The sequence below is a fragment of the Canis lupus genome, chromosome 31 (genome assembly GCF_003254725.2).
Source record: "Canis lupus dingo isolate Sandy chromosome 31, ASM325472v2, whole genome shotgun sequence".
NCBI lineage: Eukaryota > Metazoa > Chordata > Mammalia > Carnivora > Canidae > Canis > Canis lupus.
This window is the reverse complement of record NC_064273.1, coordinates 37,605,707-37,630,935: the sequence shown is the minus strand read 5'-3', so window position 1 is coordinate 37,630,935 and position 25,229 is coordinate 37,605,707. Positions and strand designations below refer to the sequence as shown.

At 60.1% G+C, this 25,229-nt stretch overlaps 2 protein-coding genes across 6 annotated transcripts in view; one reads left to right on the top strand and one right to left on the bottom strand.

Moving 5' to 3' along the window:
• The window catches only part of CSTB (cystatin B), a 449,713-nt gene that overhangs the window by 358,066 nt on the left and 66,418 nt on the right, over positions 1 to 25,229 (top strand). The window contains exon 1 of one of the 4 annotated variants that reach the window (XM_049104609.1): positions 2,969 to 2,974. The exons of the other annotated variants lie outside the window; for them this stretch is intronic. The gene's annotated coding sequence lies outside the window, so the exon portion shown is untranslated. Of the gene's footprint in view, positions 1 to 2,968; positions 2,975 to 25,229 lie in introns of those variants that run through there. 4 annotated transcript variants of the gene reach the window in all.
• Positions 1 to 25,229, bottom strand: part of RRP1 (ribosomal RNA processing 1) — a 132,601-nt gene that overhangs the window by 55,845 nt on the left and 51,527 nt on the right. The window contains exon 15 of one of the 2 annotated variants that reach the window (XM_049104579.1): positions 23,765 to 23,828. The exons of the other annotated variant lie outside the window; for it this stretch is intronic. Coding sequence (XP_048960536.1) covers positions 23,765 to 23,828 — 64 coding nt within the window. The remainder of the gene's footprint in view (positions 1 to 23,764; positions 23,829 to 25,229) is intronic. 2 annotated transcript variants of the gene reach the window in all.

The window sequence follows — 25,229 nt, the reverse complement described above, 5'->3', positions numbered from 1 at the left end:
GGGAAGCAAAGAGCAGGAACCGCCAGGGGCTCCCACGACCCCGCAAGGAGGATGAGCAGGGAGCAGGGGCTGTAGGGCGAGCAGAGGGCCAGGGAACCCAACGGAGAGCGCCTGGGCACGCACTGAGGACCTGCCATGCGACACCTGGCACTGCCCCTGGGGACCAAGGTGTCCCGGGCTCCGTCCCTCTCAGCGCACAGTGAGCTCCAGAGCCACGGGAGGCCTCCACGGGGGAGCCGACTCGCAGCCTCAAGGACACGCGGGGCAGCACCCTAGTGCCCCAGGCCGAGGAAGGACTGCCAAGAGGCACCCGCCCCCGGAAGGGAAGATGGGCAGACCCACAGGAAGTCAAGCATTTCATTCATGACGATGAAGGAAGAAGAGGAGGCCCGTGGCAGCCACGTGACGGCACAGGAGAGGCGATCACATGCCACTGCAGGTCAGCCGGAGAGGCCCATGGGGACAGAGGGCAGCGGGGACACGCGGGACACACAGGACCCAGCGGCGCGGGGAGACGCTCCGGGCATCGGGCAGGATGTGCAAACCCAGGCCACAGCGCGACAGGCCACGGTGCATCCGTTCCATTTGCAAGAACTAATGACAACAGTGAAGAGCCCGGAGCGCTGGACGCACCTTAGAGCCGCTGCGCGGGCGGCGGGCATCTGAGAAACAGCCCGTGCCCCCACCCCCGCCCTCCCCCCCTCCGGCCTCCGCCTGCAGCTCGCCAGCGGCCACGGCCAGGTTGGGAGCACTGTCCGGCGAGCGGCCGGGCACCTGCTGGAAACCTCTCTCGCGGACTTCAGCTCCGCGCGGACCTGAGCAGGGCCTCCCGCCTGTGCTTAGAGACGCGCGGACGCCCGTTCCCCCGAGAACCCCCGCTGCCCACAGCCCCCCCACCCTGGGTATGCGCACATCCCGGCTTTCGCCTGCACGTGAAATCTTGGATTTCTGTTCTCCCTGCTTTTTTTTTTTTTTTAAAGATTCATTTATTTATTCATGAGAGACACACAGAGAGGCAGAGACACAGGCAGAGGGAGAAGCAGGCCCCTCCCAAGGAGCCCGATGCAGGACTCGATCCCGGGTCCCAGGATCACGACCTGAGCCACAGGCAGACGCTCAACCGCTGAGCCACCCGGGCGTCCCTGTTCTCCCTGTTTTTGCTTCTCAGGCATTTGTAGGAAATGCCCATTTTGTCCTCATTTCATTAGCTCACTTACTTTATTCCAAAAATCAAACAAATGTTTTAGACCAGACGTTGTAAAAATTGCGACCTACAGGCTAAATTCAGGCAATTATTTTTTTTTTTTTTTTTTTTTTTTTTTTTTTTTTTTTTTTTAAATTTTTTTTTTTTTATTTATTTATGATAGTCACAGAGAGAGAGAGAGAGGCAGAGACACAGGCAGAGGGAGAAGCAGGCTCCATGCACCGGGAGCCTGATATGGGATTCGATCCCGGGTCTCCAGGATCGCGCCCTGGGCCAAAGGCAGGCGCCAAACCGCTGCGCCACCCAGGGATCCCCAGGCAATTATTTTTTATTTGGTCTGTAATTTGTTAAAAATAAATAATTGCACATAAAAACCCAGATTTCTGCCTTCTCCTAGCAGAACAAAGATCTACGTCTTCTAGTCCTGCATCCACCTGGGCATGCCGGCTGGTGCTCAGTGCTGGGCTCAGGGCTGGGCTCAGTGCTGGGGCTCAGTGCTGGGCTCAGGGCTCAGCGCCGGGGGTCAGTGCTGGGGTGAGTGTCTGGGGTCCGTGCTGCGCTCCTGCCGGCTGGGGTAGTGCCGGGGGTCGGCGCTGGGGGTCCGGCGAGCACGTGGGAGAGAAGGGGCCCTAGCCATCACTCCGTCCACGTAGCCGCCCCCACTCCGTCTCACACCTACATTCCTCCTGGCTCCCCTTCCTGCCTGGCCTCTGTCAGAATCTGGGTTCACAACTTTCATATATTTTTATTTACAAAAAAACAAAAAACAAAAAAAGTTTGTACCCAACAACTCCCTAGGATCCAAGGGAGGGAAGTGAAAGGTGAAAGCAGTCAGAGCTCCGGGGAAGCGCCACGCCAGCCTGGAACCAGAGGGCAGCTGCGGGCTGCCGCCGCCTTTTCCACCGAATCTGCTGGAACTCAGGCCACAGCAGCACGCGCCTCGACTCATACAATGAAAATACGCACCGTGTGCTACGGTGTGTGCCCGGGGCCCACGACCCACCTGGAAGCCCGGGCTCTTTCCCGCCGCCCGGCACCTTGCTCGGGGTGCCAGGTGCGGAGCAGCTCCAGGACACCTGCCGCGAACACACGGCTTCTTGGAAAACAAAACCAAAACGCTAGCCGTGCCACACAACTGGTAACACTGTAAGAGTGTTTTTACCACGTCCTTCCTTCCGCTTCTGTGGAAGCCACTCAACGCTGAGAGGCGGTCGTGACGCTTCGACACTCAGAGCCCCCCAAGAGGGAACCCGCCAGGTGGCCGGAAAGCGCCCTCCACACGCTGCTGGCCGGGCCTGGGGGACGCAGGGCTCCTGGGGGGGCAGTCCAGCCGAGGACCCCCGGCCGACACCTCCTCAGAGCTGCATGCGGGGGGGGTGGGGGAGGCACGAGCCCCGCCTCCTCCACCAGTCACCCCAGCATGGTGGCCTCAGGGCCCCCCAGCACGCCCCTCCCATTACCCTCGGCCTCCATAGCCTCTCTCCCAGCAAACCTCCTGCACCTCTCTTTTTGGCATCTGCCTCCTGCATCACCCCACTTGATCCATTCTTCATTCAAGAATCTACTTCTGGCTCATTTTGGCAAAATCGCTGCTGTTATGCCTTATTTTGCAAAGTATACCGATCGGCAGGCTTCTCTCCGAACACGAGGATCGCGTGCGTCTCCCTCGTTAACAGGCACGTTCATTCAGTGGCTCCAGTTAGACTCCGACGCGGCCTAAGGTACAAACCAGTCCCCGGAAAGCCTGACCGACCACCGGCGCGCTCCCGCTCGGGCCGGGACATCCCGCAGCGCGCTCCCGCCGCGTGCACGAGGCGCCTGGGCACACGCGCATCTGCGGTAACCGACTGCCCCGAGCGGCATCACATCTAGCATGCACCTGTTCCCGCCACCTCAGACGGGGATTTCTGGCCCCCCGTCCACCACGTGCAGCCTTCTGGAAGTGAGGAGTTCTTAAATGACTACTAACGTGAAGCCAACCACTTAGTTTCAAAATGTAGGTTCCTGACACATTGAGTTTTCTGAGCAGCAAAGTGCTTTGGATCCAAGACGACCTCTGACATCTAGATTCATCACCTGCTAGCTGGACAACCCCCACCAAGCTCTCCCCCTCGGTCTCTCATTCGTGTTACGGGGCGACGCCACTGTCCTCACAGGGCCTTTTCTTAAAGAATCAAACAGCATAAGGTGCCATCACGGTAGCTGCCGTCGCAGCACAACACAAGGCCTCAGTGGGGAGGCGGGGGGCACACACTCGTAAAGCCGGCGGCTCAAGCAGCGACATGATGAAGAGGAGAAGAGCCACCACCTCTGGGGCTCCAGAGCTTGGCGCCCCCCTCCCAGGGTTGCCACCATCAGGGGCACCAGTCACCGCTGAGCATCACATCTGGCTGCAGGTACTTCCCTCCAGGGGACAGCTGGTCACTACTGCTGGCGGGCGAATTCCTTGGCATTGTTCTTTGTCACCGATTTCACTCCCCACCCACTTTCAGAAAGGAACTGAGAAGAGCCAGGTTAATAATGCATGGCCTCCCCGAGTCGCCTGGGGACAGGTCTCCCCGCCCAGCCCAGCCGCTCCCACTGCTCACTTGCCTCCCTTCCGAGTCCTAGGGCCGAGCACCGCCTGTCACAAGTCCACCTGCTACAACGTACCCTACCTGAGACCCTTACGGCGACGCTCTCGGAAGGGACAGCAGTCAAACCACAGTGTCCGCAGCCCGTGAGCCTTCACCCTGTGGGGAGGCCGGGGCCAACCTCCCGCCGGGCCACCTCCCGCATGACCCAACGATCGCACAGATGCCCTCCCAAGATTACCACCTCTCACACTTTGCTCCACAGAGATAATCAAAACACAGGAATGCTTCTAATAACCGAAAGGAAGGGTGGCCCAAGGACACACCACTACTGTGTGGGCCTCAAACGCAGCATTTTGAAATAAGTAATTTGCAATTACCGTTAAGATAGAGTAAGTACTGTTGCCAAGGAGTTTTAAAAGGGCAGATAAAGTCACAGATGTTTCACTTCATGACTTGAAACGACTCATTTAAAGTCTCAGAGGTTCTCTGGTTAACCAAAAGGAAAACCCGGGAAATTTCAGACCAACTGCTTTACAAAACTCAGTCCAACCTCGCTGTACCATCAATGTCTCCCTAGGACTGAGTAACTACAGACCTGAGCTTATACAAGTCATTAAAAAGGAAACGGACAAACGTAGCCACTCGCAGCCTTTGCTCTATGAACATCAATCAGCCACACTCGTACCCGTAAACCGAGGCCTGACGAGGCCTGGAGGCGGAAGCCGCTGCTGCCACATGGACGGTGGCAGGGGGCCGCTGCTAAGGGTGAGGGGCGCCTGGCCTGCGCTGCAAGCGTGCCCTCTCCTGCCTCCCCTGTTCAGTCAGGCTGAGAGTCAACAGAAGGTATGCATGTCAGGGGTAAAATGTCACTGGACAAGTTAACCAGACCCTCCCCCTCCAAAAAAAAAAAAGTAAATTGGCTCCTCTCAACACAACTTATTTTTCCTTGTTTTTAAGGATTTCAGTATTTTTCTCCTACCTCCGATTTGACCTCAGATGAAAATGTGTGGACCTTTAGCAGACGGTGGGGACTCAGAAGATGGGAGCCCACAGACCTTGCTTTAAGTGTGGCCGTGCTGACCTGTGACCTCACCTTCAGCAGGCAGCAGGGCCGCCGTCCTCGCAGACCACTCTTGTCCAAGGCTCAAGTGTGACCAGAGAGAACACAGACCAAGGGCCAACCCTGCGTATCACGGTGGACTCGGCTAATGTGGGAAGTAGGGGTAAAATCGGACAGATCAGATCACTTTGGTGGATACACTTTCTCTGCCTTTCAAAATAGAACAACTACTTTGTTTGCTTCCCCAGCCCTGGCCCACAGACCCATGCACAGGCGGGGGGGGGGGGGGGGGGGGGTTCCTGCGGGCGCTGAGCCTGCCACGTGGGCCAGTCAGGGGCCCAGGGCACCCTCCCTGGAAGCGCTTGCTAGAATCCACGCTCCGGCGATCGACATATCCCTCCTGCACCTTCCCTGACCACCTCACAAACCCTGCCGGTCATCCTGCTGTTGCACACGCCTCAGGTCATTGCGGAGACAGAGCTCTTGGTGGGGTCCCCAGTGGGGTCCCACACAGGTGGGGTGAACAGCAAACCCCAGTGCAGCGACACCCCTAGCACTGCACGTGGCATTGGATTCGAGACTAAGGCAGTGACTATACCTTCCAGGGTTTGCACATCCTGCAGGTCAGTCCCATGTAGCTTCTCTTTTAAACAATGTAATCAAGGAGATCTCTAAGGGTGACCAAGAAGCGGATACAACAGTGAACCACAACTGGCTAAACTCTAAAACTTTGAGGGGGGTGGGGGTGTAGTTGTGATGATCCAGAAAAGCGGGAGGAGCAGCAAGAAAGTGATCAAATCCGAGAATGTTCAGAATCTGGGACCCCTTAGGAAGCTTTCAACAGAGGAGCGAGGACTAGGAACCCCTAAGTGAGCATCATCAGCCTGCAGAGCTGTAACCTGGAGCATGTCCAGGGCGGGTTCCAGGCTTAGCCCCACCGCTCTGGGCCCCACCAGCACCAGCACCAGCTCAGCAGTGGTGGAGCTGGGCTCCCTGGGATGACTGTCACTTCTCTGATGGGCGGCTGGGTCCCATCCCAGACTCTCTGAAGGCCAATGGTCCTCGTTTTTCCTTCTAGTAAGATCCTATTTCCTAGGAAAAAGAACCCACCTGCTCAAGTATTCCCTTAGGCAAGATTGTTAATAGTGTGCTTTAAAAAAAAAAAAAAAGGTGCAGGAAGCCATTTATAAGAGCATTTTTCCTACTGCACTCAACTTCTCTCAAAGTTTAAAAAAAAAAAAACTGCACATTTTTTCAAGGTAGCTTCAAGTGCTAATAACCCTCCTTTCCAGGGCCCTGGGGGCGGCCCTGGGGGTGGAGGTGGCTCCGGCCCCCAACGGCTCCTGGGGCTCTTGGATTACGGGCTGACCCCATCACTTGACTGGAACGGTGGAAATTCACAGTCGGCCTTGGTCCAAACGCCAAAGTCAAATCTGAAAACTCAGCACCCGCCACCCCCTTCGCGGCCCCACCTGCAGCCCTCCCGCGGTTGGGTAAAAAGTGAAACTCAGCCTCGGCGCGCGCAGGGTCGGGGTCGGGGTCGGGTCCGGGGAGGGGGGCCGCGCGGGGTCCGGGTCCCCAGCGCCCCCGAGCCAGGCAGGGGGCAGGTCGCGTCCGCGGGGGCGGGGGGTCGCAGGAGGGCCCGAGCGAGCGGAGCCCGCGGGGAGAGGGGACGGGGACGGGGGTCGCGGGGGGTCGCGCCCTGCCTCGGCCCGGGCGCCCCTCCCCCGGGGCTCCCCCCACCGCCCTCCCCGCTCGGCCCCCAGAGGGGCGCACGGGGAGGTGTCCCGGGCCTGGGCCGGACCGGGCAGCGGGGAGGCCGGGGTGCGGGGAGGCCCCGGGCCGCCCCCCCGCGCCCCCGCAGCCCGTCCTCCCGCAGGCCCCGCGCCGGGCGGAGCGCAGCCGGCCCACTGCGGCGCGGGGCGCGGGGCGCGGGGCGCGGGCGCGGGCGCGGGGCCGACCTCGGGCGGAGGAGCGACCTCGGGCGGCGGGAGGGGGCCCGACCTCCGGGGGCCGCGCCGCTCACCTGCAGCCGCCGCCACCTGCTCGTCGCGCGCGCGGCCTCGGCTCCCTCGGCGGCCCCTGCGGCCGCTGCGCTCCGGCCCTGGGCGCGCCCGGCCCTGCGTCGGGCCTCAGCGAGTGCGGCGCCCGCCGCCCCCGGCCCCCATCCCGCCCCGCCCGGCCCGCCGCCCTCCGCCCTCGGCCGCGCCGCCCCGCCACTTCCTGTGCGCGGCGATCCCACAGTTCCGCCGGCGCGCGGGGAGGGCGGACACGCGGGGGGGACACGCGGGGGGGACACGCGGGGACACGCGCGCGGGGAGGGGGGCGCGCGGGGAGGGGGCGCGCGGGTGCTGCTGGCCGCGGGGGGCGCCGCGGGGGTCGCGGGGGCGGCGGGGACACGGGGCCCGCGGGGTCGGGAGCGGACGCGCGTGAGCCCGGGGCGGGGACGGCGGCGGGGCACGTGGGCTGCGGGGCCGCGAGGCCGGCCGGGGGCGGGGAGACGGCCCGCGAGCCCCCGCCCCCCGCGCCCGCGCCCCCACCCCCGCGCTCCGGCCTGTTTCCGGGCGCGAGCTCCTCCCCTGGCCCGGGTCACGGCCCGGGTCGCGGGCGCCGCGGGGGGTGGGCGGAGGACGGATTTCCGACCCACGTGCAGCGCCCTTTGACTTATTTATAGTTTGCAGCCGCTGGCAACATTGTATCGATTTGACCGGGGAGGAAGCTTCCCGGAACCCTGGGTGGGGGGGAGGCCGGGAACCTGCCTCGCTCCTCCCGGTGCCCCGGGTCCCTGGGCGCCCCCCTCCCCCCCCCCCCCCCCCCCGGGAGTTCCCCACGGAGCACCTGCTGGTGGCTGAGCCAGGAAGCGGCCCCAGGGAGCCTGGCCCGGCCGAGGCTCATCTCCCCCTGCCTGCCCCGCCGCCCGCCCCCCTGCGCTTGGACGGTGGACGGTGGACGGTGGACGGCTTTCAGTGGGAAACTATTTGAGATACCAGGCGCCCTTACTCGGCTTGTACCTCCTTTTAACCCTCCTCCAATTATTTCAGAAAACACTTGGGCTAGAATAAAATAAAATAAACATACATGCACCTGTTCTACTCACAATTCCCTAATCCTTGAAAAAGAAGTTATGGTTTGCAGGGCTGGTGGAAAATCATTACCGGTAAAACTGCAGCCTGCGCCGCCGCCCCTCCTCGCTGTCCCATCCTACAGGTAAAATTCCCACAGGCACCTGCAGATGTGCGAGTAAGGATGTTCTGACTTAGGCGTAGAATCACAAAAATCTGAAAACAACCCACAGACATCTGGCTGAATAAATTCCAGCCTATTTTTAATATATTAAGAATAATAATTTTTAATTTAGAACATTAAAAAATTAACATGGTAACTATATATGCTGATATTACATAATCTGCAAGATTTGTTAAGTCAAAAGAGAGAGTGAAGATGCGGGGCAGTGTGTATACAAGAATCTCTTTGCCGTATCGAAAAGCAGTGTATATGCAGCCGTACGTCCAGAAAACTTCTGGAAAGATAAAGAGTTATCGGCTCTTTTGTTCTCGGCTGGACTGTTAACGGCTGGACAGGGGTAGGTCGACTTCATTGTTGCTAGGTAGTTTAAATTTGTCATATGCACACACTTTAGAAATATGTTTTTAAAACTAATTAAATGTACCTCATCATTTAGACACTTGGTGGCCCCTTAATAGTCACTCTGAACTTCTAGATCAGCTCAAAATACTACTTGTCTCGACAGAGTAAAGCATCATCAGTGTAATCTAATCTATATTCAGATAGAATCTATGATCATTCAGACCTAAGCTAGCAGGAATTTGCATCTGGAAAAGCTCAGCTGAACATATGAGCAGAGTAAACATTTAAACAGAGCTTGGAAGTCAGCCAAGCAGCCCTTAGCTACTTACCGGGCCCTGCGCGGAGCACGTGCCGGGACGGCTGGGAAATGTGGTCCTCGCTGAGATTCCCCGACTTTATTAGATGCGTGCGTTAGTTCACCTACGTACCCAAACAAAGCCCTGGGGTAGAGACGACCAGCATCTGTTCCACATTTGCAGAGACTGAGGCACCGGGAAGCTCCGTGTCTCACCCGCCAGCCCGTAGTGGGCAGCAGGGCCGCGGCCTGACTCAGCCGCAGTGCCCCCGCTCCATGTGACCCCAGTAACCAAGTTCTCTGTGTTGGGAGAGAGACTTAGGTCCCCCCTGAACCGCTTAAATTAAAACGGGGAAAGGACAGGTCTTAGCCGGAGTGTTCGCAGGCACAGATTTGCAGGGTGAGGGGCTTTGTGCATGCCTAGAAAGGAGGGGAGTGGCCTTTGGGTACAGCCTGAGTGTGAGGTAGGTCCTGGGAGGGGGACTCCCCATTCATTATTTGCTCTAAATCTCCAAACCAACTTGCTTGATAACCTGATAACCGTTCCACCAGGTAAATAAACCAGACCCCTGGAGGTGATCCTGAGGCCAAGGAGCAGCCTAGAAGCAGTCTTTCCAGTTCAGAGTCTCTCGCTCGATCTGGTCAAGCCCTGCCCGTAGGCCTCCTCAAGTGCTCCGAGGGCATTGTGGGCTCCAGGTGAGTCCGGATTGAGGACGGCTTCCTGGGGCAGCTGGACACGGATGTCACTGCCCTGGGGGAACTCAGAGTCAAAGTTCGGAGCTTAGCCTGTGACCTTGGTCAAGGACATGGCCCGTGTGAGTCTTCGTTTCCTATAAAGCGAGGAGGTTCCCACCCTAGACTTCCCTGATCCCCAAGCGTGTGCCAAGAGAGCCAGGCCGAGGGGCTAGCTCTGGCATTTCTCAAAGCCTAGAGTTTACTTTTAACCAAGATGTAAAAGTTTACCAAAACTAAAGATAGTGACTTTGCTGGAAATTGATGAACTCCAGCAGTTAACACTAGCCTCAAATGGAGAGATACTGTGTATGTTTTTAATTAGTATATAGCAGGAAAACAGTGGTTACAAATGCAAGTTTTTCAGGAGACTAAGTATTATTTTAAGTAGGCTCCACGCTGAGCGTTGGAGCCCAGCACGGGGCTTGAACGATCAGACCTGGGTTGAGATCAGGAGTCAGACGCTTACCCAGCCGAGCCACCCAGGAGCCCCACAGGAGACAGTGTTTTAAAAATGGGCTTCTACAGGGCCGAAAACCCTCAAGGGGATTTTTCATGACGCAGAGGCTGGAAGCCCCGGACACTCTGAGACCCTGCCCCGAGGTGGTTGTTGAGAAACTGTGATTAACCTGGAGGTCAGAGTCAAGGTCACACGAGTGGGTGAAGCCAGTGCCCAGCCGAGGACAGACCTCAGGCAAATGTCCAGCATGTGGGGAAGCCCTCTGCACCGGGGGAGAGCCCTGGGTTTGAGTCCAGGCTCATCCTAGCTGCAGTAGGAGCCTCACCCCCTCATACTCAGCCATGGGGCTTCTGGATGCAGTGGCCGAGCTGTGGGGCTTGAGGACCTGTGGCCTGAGTGCAGGGGCTGTTCCGACCAGAGCCACCCCGCTGATAGCCATGGACCGCCATCGACATCCTAGTCTCCCTGGGTAGAGTAGGGGAGCCAGAGAGGTGGGCAGCTGGGCCAGGGGACAAAGACAGGGTGACCAGAGCCAGGCTGTGAGGCCCTGTCCCTGCAGCCAGTCGGAGCGGGTGGGGTACCCCAGCATGTCAGCTCACGGCCCGGTGCCTCTAACAGGCCATGTTGGCTCCCGGCCTTGGTCAGCAGCTGCCCCAAGGCCTGAGACTCCGCCTGCCCCGTCCTGCCCCCCTAGTGCCCCAAACCCCACTGGCTGCGTTGTGCCTAGAGGCCTCTCCTGACACAGGCACCTGCAAAGGAGACTTTGCCCCTGCCCGTTAGAAACACTGCCTGACCGGGGCACTCCCGGGTGCTGCACCCAACTCTGCAGGTGAAGGGGGGGCTGTCTGTGCAGATCCCGCCCTGAAGGCCCCCTGGCCTCTCCATCGTTGAGCGGCCCAGGCTCCTTGCCCACAGCCTGGGGCTGGCAGAGTAGGTGGGCAGGAAACCCACACAGGACGTGTGATCTATCAAAGGATCACACCCTCCCCCCTCCCACCCCACCCCCACCCGCAGCCCCACCCGGACACACAAAAATTCTAATTTTTTTCTTTGCACCAAATCAGCTTTCAAATTGTTCTCTGGCATTCAAAACTAAACAAAACAAACAAAAGTACATGCTACTTCTACAAGGTCACCTGCCCAGATGTGGCATCTCCGATGTAGGAGAGCCGCAACCCAGCTCACAGACCTACCGAATCCCTGAGCTGTAGGAAAGAGCCGGTCGGTTCTGCTGTCGGCGGGCTCGAGGAAACACTTCCAGAAGAAAGCAGCCCAGCGTGTTACTAGGCGAGGAGGAGAACCTCCAGAGTTTGGGGGGGCGGTTACTACCTGCCTTAGCACAGGCACAGGTGATGGTGCCACGTGATGGGGAAGCAAATGCTCTACAAACCCAAATACTCGGAGTAACAGTGGAAAAGGGGAGGCTGGGCCCTGGCCCCGTGAGGAAGTGGCCCACGCACCAGCCGGGGCATTAAGAGCAAGCTCAGTGGCACTTTCTGGAAACGCTGAGTGGAGGAGGGACACGACGGTCCTGTCATGTCACACAAAATTAGCGCATCCTTGGGCAGCCCAGGTGGCTGCCTATGGCCCAGGGTGTGACCCCAGGGTCCCAGGATCAAGTCCCACATCGGGCTCCCTGCATGGAGCCTGCTTTTCCCTCTGCTTGTGTCTCTGCCTGCCTCTCTCTCTCTCTCTCTCTCTCTCTCTGTCTCTCATGAATAAATAAATAAAATCTTTAAAAAAAAATCAGCGCATCCTTTAGCACGGTGACGGGCTGTCCATGGGGACTGTGCAGTTGCAAGGTGACTCTGTGCGTTCCCATTTCCTGGGGCCTGGCAGGGCTTGGGTGCTTGCAGGTGCCCCCCACCCCCCACCCCCTCTGTTAGATGGAACCGGCTCTACCTCGCAAGCCGCCTCTGCGTCTGAACCCGGAACTGGTGGGGACGGGCACGGTCACCCCTGGACAGAAGGACCCTTGGACTTGCTGCCTTGGGGCTGGTTCCGGGGTGGCAGGGGGTGACAGGGTTGTGGCCCGGCTGAGCGGTCATCTTGCTGCCCTGGGCCTCCGTTCCCTGTACAGTTCAAGGGAGTGAGGGCGCCACCGCACCTGCCCCAAGAGGTCTCCAGAGGACCGGGTGAAGTCGCACAGGGAAGGCCATGAGAGAGGTTTCTCAGACACCCCTCCCCTGGTGTCTCAGATGCCAGGCCGCCTCCCAGGGACCCTTCCCGCCCCCACCGTCCCCGCCACCTCCCAGTCTTCCCCGGAGCATCCTTCCATGTCCTCACGGCTCTCGCCACCGTCTGACCTCTACCCTGGAAGGCCACCAGCGCCCCGCCTGGCCCCCGCTGCCCCCCAGCCCCCGTGTACCGTCCGTAGGAACGGCCGCAAAGGTGCCGTCACCCTTGGCGCTGCGCAGCGGGGGGTCCGCAGGGACCAGCATGCTCCTCACCACACACGGTACACGTGCTGCCTGCGGGCTGCACTCTCAAACCCCCAGCCTGCCCGGCTCAGCCAGCAGCCACCCTCTCACTCTGCAGGCTACGAGTCCAGGTCACCGTGTCGGCAGGGCTGGCTCCTCCGAGGCCTCTTTCCTGGACGTGTAGACGCCACCTGGTCGTCCCCTGTGCTGTGTCTCTCCTCCTCGTCTCAGGACACCAGTCGTGCTACATTAGGGCCCACCCAGTGACCTCTTTAAAGACCCCCCCCCCAAATACAGTCACACTTAACACATGCCGAGTACAAGACTTAACACGACCTTGGGGGTGACAGCCCCCCAAACACTAGGCCTACATATTTGTACTCTCTCTCTCTCACGCTATTTTTATTTTTTTGCAATAAGCATGTATTCCTTATGTAATGCTGAAAAGCATTTTAAAGTCATCTGTGTCTCACTGGTTCAAGGGCACCGGGGCAGGGGACGTCAAGGGCGCGCCGGCCTTAGGGGCCGACTGGGCTCACGCGGGCGGACAGAGATGCCAGCTGGGGGGAGCAGCAAGCGCCTCTGTCCCGGCCTCCCCTCGGCTGGGCCCTCGGCTGGGGCTTCCAACTCTGGGGAACAAGAGCTAATGGGGCTTAGGAATCTGGCAGGAAATAGGAAACAAGATCAAAAGGAGCACCAATCTGACCCCCCCACACACACACAGGGATCCTCCACCGAGAGAGTCTCAGCACCTGCCGGCCCAGCGGGTCAGAGTCGGGGCCAGGGACGATGAGACAGTGATGACAGCGGTGATGGGGGTGGTGACGGTAGCCGACACCTGCTGTGGGTCCTCCACATGCCAAGCTGCTCTAACAACTCTACGAGGAAGGGACCTGTTGTCCGGGCAGGGGTGGGGGGAACCGAACCACAGAGAGGCTAAGTAACCTGCCTGAGGTCACAGCCCGGGCGTATCAAGGCCTGGTCCTCCGGCTGGAGAGCTTCTCTGCCCAGCACCCTGTGAATAACGTGAATAAAAGTACGACTGACAGACCCTCTGTCCAACCCCCGCAGCTGGCCAGGCACTTGTCATTCACAGAGAGCCCCGCACAGTTGAGGACAGGGGCGGAAGCCCCCGGCAGGTGGAGGCTGCCTGGATGGTCACAGCACCCCGGGCCCAGGGGCTGCAGCTCAGGCTCCCTCCTAGGGCGTCGGCAGGATGCCTACTCGGGATGCAGCCCCCCCCCCTCCGTCTCTGACCCTCTCTCCTGGGGACATGCAGGCTTCTAGCTCCTTCTGCAGCCCCTCCTGCAATGGCCAGATCCCTGCCGGCTCCCCGACGTCACAGCCTGCGACCTCAGCGTGTTTGACCTCTGGAGCAACTAGAGGTCGGAATTCCTGGTGCAAAGGTGCTTGCCGGTGAGATGAGAGGCCACATGTGACACGTCCGCCACTGTCACTGCCCAGAGACCTGAGCACAAGTGGCGCCCACCCCTCCAGGGCCTCTCTGCCCTCGGGCCTCTCGGGGGGCCCCTGACATCCCCCCTCAAATGGAAGCGGGCTGGCTGTCTACAAGGGAAGCTCCCCTGCCCCGCCCAGGGACCCCCTGGCCCGAGGCACGTACCACCACCCCCACAAGCACCACTCCAACACCAGACGATCTAGAACCAAGCTCCTGCTAGTTGAGCGGCAGGTGGACCGCTGAGAGCGGAGCCTTCTATGGCAACCCCGCAGCCGGTGACTTTAGAGCCCGGTCTGGAAGGCTTGAGGTCTCAAGGACGGTTTTGCCCTGACGAAGAGCAGGTATGAATTTGTAAGATCTCCCCGTGCACCAGGGAAGGTGGAGCCTGCCCACGAGGAAGGACTCCTACCTCCACAGGGGGCACCCTCCACCCCCACTCTGACCCCTGCTGGTCTCTCAGGGGGGGATCCGCTCAGTGGCTGCCATCTGCCCACCTCCGTCCATTCAGCCAGCACATGCCTGGCCCTTTGCGATTGGCTTTGACGGTCATTAATCAAGAAAACATGGGCCGGGGATCCCTGGGTGGCGCAGCGGTTTGGCGCCTGCCTTTGGCCCAGGGCGCGATCCTGGAGACCCGGGATCGAATCCCACATCAGGCTCCCGGTGCATGGAGCCTGCTTCTCCCTCTGCCTGTGTCTCTGCCTCCCTCTCTCTCTCTGTGTGACTATCATAAATAAATAAAAATTTTAAAAAATGTTTAAAAAAAAAAAAAAAGAAAAGAAAACATGGGCCGGACAGACATTTCTCCAAAGAAGACGCCCAGATGGCCACCAGACACATGGGAAGATGCTCCACATCACCCATCATCGGGGAAATGCACGTCCAAACCACGATGAGATCCCACCTCCCACCTGTCAGAACGGCTAAAATCATACACGCGCACACTAGAAACAAGTGTTGGTGATGATACAGAGAAAAAGGAGCCCTCGTGCACTGTTGGTGGGAATGCAAGCCGGTGCAGCCGCTCTGGAGAACAGCGTGGAGGGTCCTCAAAAGGATAAAAATTGAGCTACCCTACGATCCAGTAATTCCACCACTGAGTATTTACCAAAAGAAAATCCAGACACCAATTTGAAAAGATACATGCGCCCCGATGTTTACAGCAGCATCACCCACAGTAGCCAAGATAGGGAAGCAGCCCAAGCGCCCACTGACTGATGGATGGATAAAGGAGACGTGGTGTCTCCACGATGGAGTATTCCTCAGCCATAAAACGGAATGAATACTTGCCATTTGCCACGACGTGGATGCACCTAGAGGGTATTAGGCTCAGGGAGATACGCCAGTCGGAGGAAGACAAATACCGTATGATCTCACTTATATGGGAGATAGCAAACAAACAAACACAGAAACAGGCTCATAAACACAGAGAACAGCCTGGTGGTTGCCAGAGGGGAGGGCAGGATGGGGAAGCCAGGAGAGGGGCACGCAGAGGCCCAAACTCCCAGTTATAAAATAAACGAGTCATGGGGGTGAGGAGTACGTTGTAGGGAACACGGTCGATAATACGCTACTAATGTGTGCCGACTGCCCTTACCAAGGTGAGCAATGATTATTGGCTGGAATTGTCACCTCACTGTTGTACACCTGACACAGTCAACCACGCTTTGGTAATTTAAATAACAACCGCGAGGGCCGGCATCCATCCAGGGTGTATGAGGCGTCTGCCCCCAGACGGCTGGGCGCCCTTCCATTATCCAGGCCAGTGGGCGCCCCAGGCCCCTTGCCTGGCGGGACCTGTTCGCCTGGACACAGGCTGAGGCGTCTGCCGTGCACCTGCCACTCGCCAGGGCCCCTGCTGCCCTGCGCCATCACACATCTTTCTGTGCAAAACAATACAGTGAGGGCCGTCGGTGCCGCATCTCCTCAGTGGGCTGCGAGGTGACCATTGCCGGTGGCAGGATGTCTCTGCTGCCACTGCGGACCCCCTGCCCGCCCACTAGCAGCCCTGCTGGCCCCGACGTCACCCCCAAGCCACCCTGAATCTCCCTGCTATCTCTGCAGATGGGCTCTCAGAGCACCCCACGTCCACGGTGGCCCTGCCGGGTGAGAGTCATGCAACCCTGTGACCATCCTCTGAGGAGCCATCTCCCCTCCTCCCTGTCCTGTCCCCATGGGGCCTCGCTCACCAGCTCACCAGCCCACGGGGAGGCACTTGCCAATAGGTGACTGTGGGAGGGAGGGAGGGAACCGGTCCTCTGTGCCCCCACCGCCTGCCCACTGCCCGGGCCTCAGGCCTCTCAGACTCTGTGCTCGGCACCCAGTGGGTGCTCTCTGGGAGGCAGTGGTTTGGGGAATGTCTTGCCCTGTCTAGGCCTGGGGAGCACCCCAAGAGCTTGGGGGGAGGAAGCCGGTGTCCCTCCTGAGCACGTGTCCGTGGCTGACATGGCTCCAAGGGACGCCCGACAGCTGCAGGTCCCGTCCCCCTGCCTAGAGCCCCGTCCCCTGCACACAGGCAGGCCTCAGGTGAAAATCCACGCTACCACTGAGATCGAGGCATCTGAGCAGTTTGATCCTGGACGGTCCCAGTGGAGGCAGGTCCTATCTAATCCGCACGATTAGTCCGGCCTGAGCTTCCATCCTCGAGGGGCCAGTCTCCTGGGTTCAAATCCTGGCTCTGCGGCTTATGGCTGAGCAACCTCAGGAGGGTTTCTTAATCTCCCTGTGCCTGTTTTCCCATTTCAAATGGGAAAGTAAAGTACCTCCATCTCCGGAGTATTGTGAGGATCAATAAGGTATCAGGTCAACAGGGCCTCACAGGGCACCTGGCGTGGGGTGTGGGTGACACGAGCTCCGGTGGGCTTGACGATCGCCTCTATCCGTTCTTCCTCACTCTTCACTGTGGAAGGTCGGGGCTTCTTTTTTATGATGTGAATTATTTGTGCATTTACCTGTCGGACTCCATAAAGCAGTCGCTCTGAAAAGGTGGCCCCAGGCCTGCCCTGGGCCAGATGTGAGCATCGTGAGGGAAATTTTCCAAGCTCACTGCAGACCCACCAAACCAATAATTCGGGGATGGGGCCATGCGATCTGGGTTCCTACAAGCCCTCCAGGAGACTTGACCCACCCTGAGTCTGAGAACCACTGCTGGAAAGGCTTTATCTTTAAAATAAATCAAGGGGGGAATCCCTGGGTGGCGCAGCAGTTTAGCGCTTGCCTTTGGCCCAGGGTGTGATCCTGGAGACCCGGGATCGAATCCCACGTCAGGCTCCCGGTGCATGGAGCCTGCTTCTCCCTCTGCCTGTGTCTCTGCCTCTCTCTCTCTCTCTGTGTGACTATCATGAATAAATAAAAATTAAAAAATAAATAAATAAAATAAAATAAATCAAGGCGTGCCTGGGCAGTTTGGTGGTTGAGTGTCTGCCTTCGGCTCAGGGGGTGACCCCCGGGTCCTGGGATCAAGTCCCACATCGGGCTCCCTATAGGGAACCTGTTTCTCCTTCTGCCTGTGTCTCTGCTTCTCTCTCTGTGTGTGTCTCTCATGAATAAATAAATAGAATCTTTAAAATAAATAAACAAATAAATAAATAATTTTTAAATAAACCAAAATCAAAGTAAATCCAGAAAAGCCAGGCTGCGGGAAAAAGAAAAACATTCCTGCCGCGTTCCCTTCCTGCTCCGAACAGGGTCACATATTTCCTGTTCCCACGCCCCGGGTGCGCGCCCTGTGGCGGCCACCGCCGAGTACACACTGCAGACAACACTGCGAACGGTGTTGTCTCCAGGCCTGGAGGCTGGAAGCCCAAGACTCACGCGGTGGCAGGCGTGCTTTCTGCTGGAGGCACCACGAGATGATTCGGTCCAGGCCCCTCTCTGAGCTCTGGCAACTCTGGGGGTTCCTCGGCTGGGTGTTCGGACTCTCTGACCCCGGAGCTGAGCCCACGGCCCTCTGAGAAGGGCTCGAGGACCTGGGTGGGCCACCCCCTCGGCCCCACACAGACACAGGGCCGGGCCGAGCAGGGCTCCGGGCCCCCTCCGCTCTCCCGGGTTGGTTGAGAGCACAGCCACCTGCCCCGTGGGGCTGTTCCCTGACCCCACGCCTTCTGCCTGTCACCCCTGCTCCAGAACATCATGCGGCCCACGCTGACCGTGCAGAGACTGGTCTGCCCCCGTGTGAGGGCACGTGTCGGGTGATGACGGGATTCGATATGAAAATGGCATTTGTTTTCCAGAACTTAGAATCCAGACAATTGACAGACTGCCTTTACCAAAACAAAGATACAGCAAAAGAATATTTGCTCCCGCAAACGTCCTCATGTTTAAGGTAATTAATGCCACTTGTGAAATCCGGGAAGAATCCGGGACAGAGGAAAGTAGTGCACCTCTTCCTAGGGTCACTCTCTGCCCAAGCTGGATGACAAAATGCCCTGATAAAGAAAGTGAAGAGGGCTTTGCTCTGGCCGAGGTGTGCATCCACGCACCTGTGCCCTGAGGACCGCGTGGGCGGGTCCCCAATGCCTGTTGGACGTCAGTGCCGCCCAGCTGTCCAGGAACCGAGTCAGGGTCCCGGCCCCACGGAGGACGGAGGGGGCTGAGCTGCGTGTTCCGCCTGAGGGTCTGCTTCGGGGAGGAAGGGGCCTGTGTTGGCAGGCTCACGGGGAAGGGGGTGTCCGAGCACTCTCTGGGTGCTCCCTTAGCGGGGGCGCCCCATCTCCGCTGTAGCTTGACTCTGCCTCCCTTCCCCACGCCCGCAGGCCGCTTGGGCCCGGCCTCCCTCCCAGGGTCACCCGAGGTGGCCTCCAGCCTCCCAGGGGCCTGGTCCATCCGCGGGCACACAGCACGCCCACCTCCAGGCCGAGGAGACTGTCCAGGCAAGGCGAACGTGACTCCGCTAGGCCTCAGCCCTGTGCTCGCAGGCAGAGACCCGGCCCAAGACGACCCAGGGCGCAGGTCGGCAGCTTGACTTCACCAGGGCACCACGGGGAAAGCTCACGCAGCCCCCGGTGTAGACGAAGCTGAGGCCTCAGACACGGAGGGACCTTGGAGGTGTCCCTTCCACCCAGCTCAGCACTGAGACCACCTAGTTCCCAGGAGCTTCTCAAAGACGCGCAGAGCAGAGCGGCATCCGTGGGGGCCAGGCCCACCTGAGGCCCGAGGCCACCAAGCAGGAGGCCCCCCAGGAGCCCCGTAGCCAACGCCAGGAGGAAGGCTTCCGCGGGGCAGGGCTCTGCTGGAAATGTGTTTCCATCCACACCGCCGGCTTCCCGCTTCCTTGGCTGCTCCCAGTGCCCCTGCGTAGATCCTGGGGTTCTGCGCAAGATGACAGGTTTATGGGACACTCTTATCCGGTGCCTCTCCCTTCCCAGGAATGTTTGGGGGGTGGGGACGGGATCAGGATGTAGCCAGAAAAGCCATTTCCATGACATAAATTACCTGAAGTAGGAGCTTCCCGGGGCTGCTGTTCAAACGGGCCCACGCGGGCAGCTTAGGTGTGGAGGGCTGTCCTCCCCCTGCTGGGGGCCGCAAGTCCAGGTGAGGGCATCGCGGGGCCCTGCCCTTTCCCAAGGCCCTGCCTCGTCCAGCTCTGGGGGCTCCGGGGTCCCCTGGCTCGGGCACATCAGCCCACTCTGCGCCCCCGTCGTCCCGCGGCTTCTCAGCTCCACGTGAGGACACACTGGTGTCAGCCACTGGTGAAGGTCCACCGCTCCAGTCCGCTCGCAGCCCCCCGTGTGGATGTCCTAAGTCATCATCAGATGCCAGTGAACAGAGACGCCAGCAAGTGCCAGCCCTACCGCGCACGGCTCGGGGCGCAGGAGGGACACCAGGGCTGGATGGGGGCGGGTGGTCAGTGAGGCCCTTTGACCTCAACCCCGAATTCCCGCTTGCTCCCGCTATGACCCAACGCTCCGTCCAGATTCAAGGAAAGTGCACGGATTTACCCAGAACTGTGGACCCGGGCAGCGTGACCCCACAGGGCGATGGGCACAATGGCAACGCTGGCTGGGTTACGTCACCCCCCAGGGGCCCTCCACGGGCTAACAGAGGTGGGGGCAGCTGGAGCCGGGGCAGGACAGGTTGGTGACCCCGGATTGAATCTGCGGGCATCACTTCGGATATCATGAGAGATGCTGTTTGACATTCGGAAGATCAAGGCGCAGAGTTGAATTCAAAGACCAGTAGTACGTGGTATGTGTTACATGGTGCCAGTTGGGGGGAGAAACAGGCTGCAGAGCACCCCACACACTGTGTGGGTGCATGGCTGGGGACCTGGGAGGCACGCCCCACGCTCCCGAGCACCGGAGGGAGGGGAGCCTGGGATGGGGCGATGGCCCTGGGGCCGTGGGTCACTGCGGGGCCTCCTCACGCTGACCACCTGTTCCAAAGGCTGCAGACGAGCACCCAGAGGGGCAGGCGCACGGGCCAGGCCTGAGGGGCCCTGAGCGCGGAGCTGGGGAGCACGTGGACCCTGTCACCTATCCAGAAGCTCCGTGACCATGAATTTTTTTTTCCTTTTTTAATGATCCTATTTATTTATTTATTTGAGAGACAGCGTGCAAGCACAGGCAGCGGGGAGCCCCAGAGGGAGAGGGAGAGGGAGAGGGGAAGCAGACTCCCCGCCGAGCCGGGAGCCCGATGCGGGACTCGATCTCAGGGCCCTGGGATCACGACCGGAGCCGAAGGCAGACGCTTCCCCGACGGAGCCACCACCACCCCCCCGCCCCCGGGCGCCCCTGTGACTTTCGTCTTTGACGTTTTACAAGAAGAATGCATTTCTGTTCCACTTGGGTAAAATTTTAAAAATCGGTTTTGTTTTCAAAGCCACAGCCTTTTCGAAAGCACAATAAACCAGCAACCACAAAACCAAAAAGAAATGGTGCGAGATAAGCGTCTGTGGCAGAGGCGTGAGGGATCTGCGCCGAAGCCGTCCGTGGGCCCTGAGCCGGCTGCTGCCGGCAGCCAAGGAGGAAGGCTGCTGGCTCCGCGTCGAGGGGCCCCGGGGGGAAGGTGGCCCTGGGGGTCTCGCCCCGACCGTGAGCCCCGGGCTGCTCCCGACGCCCCGGACCCTCCCCACGGCGCCGGTGACCATGGTGGCCCCCCCATCCCTGCACACTGTGGAAGCTCCGCAGGGGACCCCGCGAGGACAGCACCGCCTCCCCGCGAGCGCAGCGGGAGCCCCTCTCACAGAAGCGGGAGCGACGTTCTCAGCTGCCGACTACCGCACCCCCTTTGACAGCCGAGCAAACCCAGGCTCAGAAACAGTCACACGCCTTGCCTAAAATCTCAGGCGCGTGCGTGGCGAAGCCGGGATCACTCGAACCCAGGACTCGGGCGGTTCCTCCCCCCGCGGTCCGGCCCCACGGATGCACCTGCACAGCGCGGGTCTGTCCTCCCTGCCTGGGCGCTCATGACCTTGGGGTGCCGGCGCACGCGTCCTGTGGGATGCCCCACTCCAGGGCACAGCGCAGCTCACCCCATAACGTCCCGCAGACTGGCACGGGCGGCACCCACCCCAGTCCTCACCGCCGCGTCCACATGGGGGCAACCTCGAGGGTCTCAGGCCCCGTGCAGGGCTCCGAGTCCACACCCGCATCAGCGTCCTGCGGGTAGAGGACGTCTCTCACGGCCCGGAGGGGAGACCAAGACGGGGGGCTTGCTGAGGGCACCCCAACTCCAACCGCAGGAAGAATCCTAAAGGGGCAAACCCCACACCACCAGGGGCGGGGTCTCATCTGCAAACGTGTGTGGCCCTGGGGCAGCTTCTCACTCCGAGAGGGGGGCTCTCCCCGGGAGGCACTGCCAGGCCCCCTCGCCTCCCCTCCCCGCCTTGGCCCAGGAGTGGGGACACGGCAAACGGATGCTGTGCTCCGTGGGGCGTGAGCGGGGTGGCCCACGCGGACCCCGGTGCCAGCACACCCTCCAGCCCAGAGACGTGTGTCTTGTGTAAAACACACGCCATTTGCCACCTGGATGGTTTCACAGTGTGGGGCTCAGTGGCACCAGGAGGGCTCAGCTGTCCTGCGAAGGTCCCCGCTGTCCGCTCCCTGCGCTCCCCACGTCTGTGCACCTGCCCGTCCTGGTCAGTTCACACGAGTGACCCCACCTGGGACTTGCCATCTCTTGTGCCTTGGCCTCCCTTGCTGAGCGTCAGGACCCGGAGGCCTGCCCACGTGGTAGTGGGGGATCAGCGCGGGTCCCTCCTACTGCCCAGTGCTCCTCCCCAGTGTGGACAGACCTCCACGGACCCTCGAGTCGTTTGCCCCTTTTGGGTGCTGAGAAGGGTGCTGCTGCGCACGGGCAGGTGCAGGTTCTGTCTGGACACCTGCTCTCGGCCCCCTTGTGAGGTCGCAGGGGTGGAGTTGCCGGGTCATCTGGCAGCTCGGTGGGTGGCCGCCTTGTTGAGAAGCACCCCCCCCCCCTCGTTTTCACAGCAGCTGCACCATAGCAGCCCCCGGCCCCACAGACACTAAACTTCCTTGCTCAGATGTGCACACAGGCCTCACGCTCTCCTGTGACCGGCACCCCGTGCTCAGGATTCCACGCTCCAGCCAGGGCACCGTCCCCACCCCGGGCTGGCCCGTGTGGACCCCAGCGAGGAACTGGGCACAGACTCTGGAGCAGGCCTCAAGCCCAGCCTCTCAAAGTTGGGTTCAGTGCGTTGAGGCCACAGGTGCACAGGCAGGGGACGGGATCGCAGGGACACTGTGCCGGGGGTGACCAATGGCCAGGGTTGCCCAGGGCTGCCGGGGTCAGGCTTCTGTCCCAGCATCATTGATAGCAGTGCCCCCTGCCCCTCTCAGAGGTGCCCCATGGGTCCACTAACTTATAAGGTCCCCCGACCTGGAGCCAGCTGGTGTCCCAGGCTCCCCACGCATGTGCCTGTGTGTGTCATGAGGACTTCCACGCTTCCAACCACACCTGCTCTCAGGTCTGTCTCTTCGCGCCATGAGCTGACCTGCTGTTCCTCTCTGACAGTGAGCCAGGCCACGGGGGCCGGCACAGGTGCGTGACAGACAGTTCTAGAAAGAAAACCTCTGCCAGACTCCACAGGCGGGGACTCCTTCTGCCCCTGTGCTGCAGACCACCACCCGCGGGGTCACATTGTCGCCAGCAGCCATCTCCACCCATCTGGACGTATGTGCGAGTTCACAAAACAAAATCCACCCCCGTGCTCTTGCTTATGTGTGTCCATGCGTGTTTTGTGTGTCAGCATGTGTTTCCATGTGTGTTTCCACATGTGCGTGTGTTTACATATGTGTGTTTCTATGTGTTCATGTGTGCTTGTGTTTCCGTGTGAACATGCATATTCCCGTGTTTGTGTGTGTGCATGCACGTTTCCTATGTGCATTGTGTTTCCGTGTGTTTCTATGTGTGCATCTGTGTTTCTCTGTGTGTATCCATGTGTGCACACACCTGTGTACATTCGTGTGCATACACACGCATGTGAATCCCAACGCCTTTGATGAAAAGGAAATGTGAAAAAAAATTAAAAAGAAAAAAAAGAAAAGGCAATGTGAAATGAATCCAACAAGGCAGACGTTTTTCTAGAACGACTGGGATCAGGACCCCGTGTGGAAAGCACACAAATCACTGGTCTTAAGAGCCAGGTGAACTGCCCAGGAGTGATCTCCTCTTTAAGTCCGTCTGGGGGTGCTGGGTCTCAGCCCGGGTTGCCCTCCCCCCGGCCAGCCCACCCCTGTCTCTGCTGGCCCCGTGTTTGGATCCTGGCGCACGGGGTCCACCCTGGGGCCGCCTCCGTCCCCGGGGCAGTGGCCAGCACTGCAGGGGGGAAGTCTTGGCTCCACGGGCCCGTCCTCTGCCCCGGGGACTGCGGGGCTGCACATCTGTCTTGGGGCTGCACTGCACAGTTCGAGGTCCGGGACAGGAGCCCCTCGCGGGTGCAGCCGCCCGGACACGTCCCCCCGCTTTCCCGGGGACAGCAGCTCCCTGCGATTCCCACAGCATTACTCACATTTCCCCACTGGACTCCACGCAAGGCTTGACTTTTGAACCCACGGAGAGTAGAGCAGTAATTTCTATAGTGGAGATATTTTGTTGTTAATGAGAGTAATACCGGATTACATATATATTAAAAAAAAAATCCCTCCGGGAGATGCGGGAAGCCCGACGCTGGTTACTGGTCATGGGGATGAGACAGATTTTATTTGTAATTCGCTGTAAGGAAGAGCTGAGCGCACCGGCTTTGCCCGAGGCCAGGGCAGCGGCCGAGGGACCGTGAGGCGGGGGGACAGTCGGGCAGGGCTGCGCTCCTCCCGCGGGGCTCCGGGCAAGGGGACGGCCCCCGGGGCCCCGGGACAGAGGAGCCTGGCTCGCGGCACACGCGCACACACGGGCTCCCCCGCGGCCCAGGGGCGGCGATCACAAACGTGGGCCCGCCCAGCAGGCGGGAACCCACAGGGGCTGGTGGGCCTGGGTCGTGGCCTGGGCAGTGGGGGCCGAGGGGGCCGCCACGACCTCGGGGCGGGGCACTGAGCCAAGCCTGCCCCCAGCCCCCGCCGCTCTCAATTCCGATCATTCCAGGACTTCAGGCGTGTATGTGAGGTTAACAGGTCTCCCCATGGCCAACCCCAAGCTATAGCCACTGTCAGGATGTTGGTCGTGAGCCTTCAAGACCTTTTAGATACGATTTTATATATTTTATATAAAGTTCTGTCTTTAACACCAGGAGGATGATACTACCTGTGTCCCTGAGGCGGGACGACACGCGGTAGACCTTTCTCACGGCAGCGCCTCTCGCCGGTGAGACACTCCCTGCGTGAAAATCCCGCAATACTGACCATTCCCGAGGGCGCAGACGAGCCAGCTTGCTGGGCTGTCGGCCCTACACACCAGCGCACTCCTGCCTGGCAGAGGGGAGCCGGCGTTGCTCCGGAAGGTGGACGCCAGGCATCTGTCCTCGGGGGAGAAGGTCCCCTGTGCCCGCAGGAGCCCCGGGCAGGCTGCCTCAGGACACGGGCGTCCTGGGGAGGACCGAGCGGGCAGCCTGGACCCTCCGATGTGGGCCAGAGAGGCTCCCGGGCGGAATGGGGTCAGGGCCGTACCTGTTTCCTATTTGAGATGCACGGTTGCTGGCACCGGCCCCACGCAGGTCCTGGTCCTGCCAGGCTGCGGCCCCGTGAGAGCACCGGGCGGATGACGTCTGCACTGAGGTCCGGATGTTTGGGGAGAGCACCTCTGACCCGGGGAGCACCCGACAGGGGTCCTTGGGCACCCCAGGGAGAGCATCCACGGGTGTGAACCGTGGCCTGGAGGCCAGGCTTTGCCTTGGAGGCCAGTGGAGCTGAGCCCTGAGCCAAAGGGCAGGGCTGGGGGGCAGACACCCCCAGAGTGTGGGGCACCTGGGTCCGGCCACCTGTGCCACGGTGGGTGCGGTGCTAGGGACAGGACCGACCTCTCGGGGCTGATGGAGCCCCGGG